The 3,712-nt window shown below is 33.8% G+C and overlaps 2 protein-coding genes across 2 annotated transcripts; one reads left to right on the plus strand and one right to left on the minus strand.

Annotated features, from left to right (window-relative positions):
- Positions 1-2,037: 2,037 nt before the first annotated feature.
- LOC112596165 (histone H3) lies at positions 2,038-2,527 on the minus strand. Its single transcript, XM_025341659.1, has one exon. It carries the CDS (start codon positions 2,502-2,504, stop codon positions 2,094-2,096), a length of 411 nt encoding a protein of 136 aa, XP_025197444.1. The 5' UTR covers positions 2,505-2,527; the 3' UTR covers positions 2,038-2,093.
- Positions 2,528-2,739: 212 nt separating this feature from the next.
- On the plus strand, positions 2,740-3,313 carry LOC112596167 (histone H4). Its single transcript, XM_025341661.1, has one exon. The coding sequence runs from the start codon at positions 2,790-2,792 to the stop codon at positions 3,099-3,101; it is 312 nt and encodes a 103-aa protein (XP_025197446.1). The 5' UTR covers positions 2,740-2,789; the 3' UTR covers positions 3,102-3,313.
- The last annotated feature ends 399 nt before the right edge of the window (positions 3,314-3,712 follow it).

Genomic DNA, 3,712 nt, shown 5'->3' on the forward strand with positions numbered 1-3,712 from the left:
CTGGATTTGACTTAGGTATTTACGATTTTAAGTTTTGCATGAAAAAAAAACATCTGAACATGGGTATATATAGTAATGTATAATCTACGAGTATATCCGTGCATTGTAATATGACCACATATTGAATACCTAGACCCTAGACAATATCACTGAATATAAAACTCTTTGTTTGTATCATACTAATTGTGTATAATATTGTTATGATACTGTAATCAATCTGAAATAATCCAAACGAATAGTCAACATATGTGGTGAAGAACTTTTTGATAGAATTTTTTCCAAGTATGGGTTATAAAAAAATTATTAAATTTCAAAATTTTAAAAACTTATAATATTTATGATTTCAATTTCTAAGATCTAAAATATTACTATTTGAGAGTCATGTTTAATAAATATAAATAAATTTTAATAGTGGTAAAAGCCAATAATTTAAAATAACATAATGTCAAATGATTTGTTATAGATAGTGAATAGATGTTGAAGCCGGAACCCCTGTGTACTTGGCAGCTGAAGTCTTGGAATTGGCCGGTAACGCAGCGCGTGACAACAAGAAGTCTCGTATCATCCCCAGGCATTTGCAATTGGCAACATCCAAGCCGTTCTTTTGCCAAAAAAGACCAAAAAGAAAGTCTAAATATTTCCTTTCCACCACGCATAATATAATATTATACATCTATTTATTAGTCATTATTAACTATATCCCATATAAGCATGTAAAACACGTTAGAATTACAATAAAAGGTCCTTCTCAGGGTCACAAATTTGTGTTGCAATTGTATTTAACAATTTTATACAATACTTACGTCCAAGATCTCTAACTATGTTGATATAGTTTTGGTCGTTTTTGATTAACTAAATAGTAAAGGGTCTTAACTTCTACCAACAACGATCATACTCGAGTGAATGGTAGGTATTGGGTAAATATTAAAATAATAAAAAAAATTAAAATAATTTTTTTTTTAAAATAATTTTTTAATTTTTTAAATTTTAAATTTACAAATTATCTAAAACTTGAACAGAAATTTGTAAATATAAAGAATTCTTGATGAAATTACAAACGATTTAATATTAGACGTCTGAATAGTATTATACAGAGAATTGAATATTTCGGTATAATAATATATTTTGCTCGTCGATATTATTTTTTCTGATTTCAAAATAATAATAGGTACTGGATTCGACTTTAAAATTCCTATATTTTTTTTATGTAATATCGATTTAATTTTTTTCTGATTTTGTTATTGATATTGATATTTTCACAAACTACCTATACCAGCTCAAAGTGATGAACGTATTAATGTAAAACATCGTAATAGGTAAATCATAATTTTATCAACTACCATAATAGGTAATTGTGATCTATACTAAAATGGCTGTATTCTGAATCAAAACATATTTTAACTTCCCGACCAGCGGCACTATAGTTATTTAGTTAGTAAATAGGTAGTCGGTAACGTCTCCCAAGATCACAATGTTTTGTGAAAACGAAATCATATAACTTACATCTGATTTTCAAATGTGAAATTTAGCCAATAAATACATATAACGCTACGAAATAAAAATATTAAAATAAATTTTCTGGACAAAAGTTGATTGACTATATTATTATCAAAATAAATTTACTACCATTCAGATGTGGATTGAATTAATTTTCTGCGGAAACATTACCAATTCTTATATTAATGATACTAACCTTTGAATTATGACCCACTTATCGTTATACTAGTGTGTAAAGGACAAAGGTTCGATATACGCCACTGAATATTTTCATATTAAAATATGAAATTATTCGATTTTTAATCAATGTTCTCGTAGTTTTAAAAATTGTACATTTTGTAAATTATTAAAATGTCCATAAGAATTGAATAAGTTATATAATCGCGTTGTTGTATCAATATATTATGCGAAAAAATAGGAATATGAAACACTTTATATTATGTAAACTTTAATAAGTAATCGATTCATATCAGAAGTACATAATTTATTATTGCTGTTGATGGAGGTAACTATAGCTAATAAATTTCAAGCATATGCGTTTTTGGTGGCCCTGAAAAGGGCCTTTTTAATGGATTTGTTTTATTAAATGATAAAAATTATGCACGTTCTCCACGGATACGACGGGCCAATTGGATGTCTTTCGGCATGATAGTCACACGCTTAGCGTGGATAGCGCACAAGTTGGTGTCTTCGAACAGACCCACCAAATAGGCTTCACTGGCCTCTTGCAGGGCCATGACGGCGGAGCTCTGGAATCGCAAATCGGTCTTGAAGTCCTGGGCGATTTCACGGACCAGACGTTGGAACGGTAGTTTGCGGATCAACAGTTCCGTGCTCTTCTGGTAACGACGGATTTCACGGAGAGCGACGGTTCCCGGGCGGTAACGATGGGGTTTCTTCACACCACCGGTGGCTGGCGCGCTCTTACGTGCGGCTTTGGTCGCCAACTGCTTCCTAGGCGCCTTTCCTCCGGTCGACTTGCGGGCGGTTTGCTTGGTACGTGCCATATTTTCGATAGTTGTTTGTGGTTTGTAATTTAGACGAGTAGTGGCTGCCTACCAATACTATACTGATATTTATACACATTACGGGATCATATCCGTTCCTCCCATTGGTCGGTTCTTGGCGGTGAGTACAAAAGTGGGAGAAGTCCGATCGTGCATTTCGATTGGCTGCGAGCGTACAGTGAAACGTTTAAATATGACGACAGGCGTAATAGTCGCATTAGTCAACGTACAGCTCTCGAAGCATCAAGTCTCTCGACGAAAAACTAGAAACTATCAAAATTCAACATGACCGGTCGCGGTAAAGGAGGAAAAGGTCTTGGAAAAGGAGGCGCCAAACGTCATCGTAAAGTGTTGCGTGACAACATCCAAGGAATCACCAAGCCAGCCATCCGTCGGTTAGCTCGCCGTGGAGGAGTAAAACGTATCTCCGGCTTGATCTACGAAGAAACCCGTGGAGTGTTGAAAGTGTTTTTGGAAAACGTAATTCGTGACGCCGTCACATACACGGAGCACGCCAAGAGGAAGACCGTCACCGCCATGGACGTAGTCTACGCTCTCAAACGTCAAGGCCGTACTCTGTACGGTTTTGGAGGTTAATTCCTTTTTACACCCTTTTGCTCTAAACTATCTTAAAAAGGCCCTTTTCAGGGCCACCACACGACTTCATTTAATTTGCCACTAATATAATATTATTACATTTATGAGCCAGGCAATTAGCTGGCAAAACCGCAACTAACAACAACTCTCGACTGGACTGTGAATAATCATAACAACCCCCCCCCCCCCAAAACTAATTATAAACGTTCTTCTTATTTATATAAATGTGTGCGTGTAATGACAAGTGAAAACAATTCATTAGTAATCTATTTATTGTATTACTGGTCTCGTACTTATATTATGCCAAGGCTGTTAATTAATGTCTCATTCAAAACATAATAAATTTAAATAAGCTCAGAAATACCCGGTTATTTTTACTAACACTTCAAGAATTGTGATTCATAATTAAGTCTTCGTGATTACTTTCTATTTTGACCACAATCATTAATTGAAGTTGGTCCTTCACATTACACGGGATAATAACATATAAACATATATAAGTAGTTTCGATAATTAAATCTAAAAACTCAACCTATTAAATTATATGTTTAATACATATAAATAAAAGCATTCTTAGACGTATATACTTACCGTACTTAAAGTTAAAATTT

The sequence above is a fragment of the Melanaphis sacchari genome, unplaced genomic scaffold (assembly GCF_002803265.2).
Source record: "Melanaphis sacchari strain LSU unplaced genomic scaffold, SCAv2.0 Contig305_pilon_pilon, whole genome shotgun sequence".
Classification (NCBI taxonomy): Eukaryota; Metazoa; Arthropoda; class Insecta; order Hemiptera; family Aphididae; genus Melanaphis; species Melanaphis sacchari.

What these genes read in the sequence shown, in the direction of transcription:
- LOC112596165 (XM_025341659.1), bottom strand. Translation starts at nt 2,504, where the DNA reads ATGGCACGTACCAAGCAAACCGCCCGCAAGTCGACCGGAGGAAAGGCG.
- LOC112596167 (XM_025341661.1), top strand. Translation starts at nt 2,790, where the DNA reads ATGACCGGTCGCGGTAAAGGAGGAAAAGGTCTTGGAAAAGGAGGCGCC.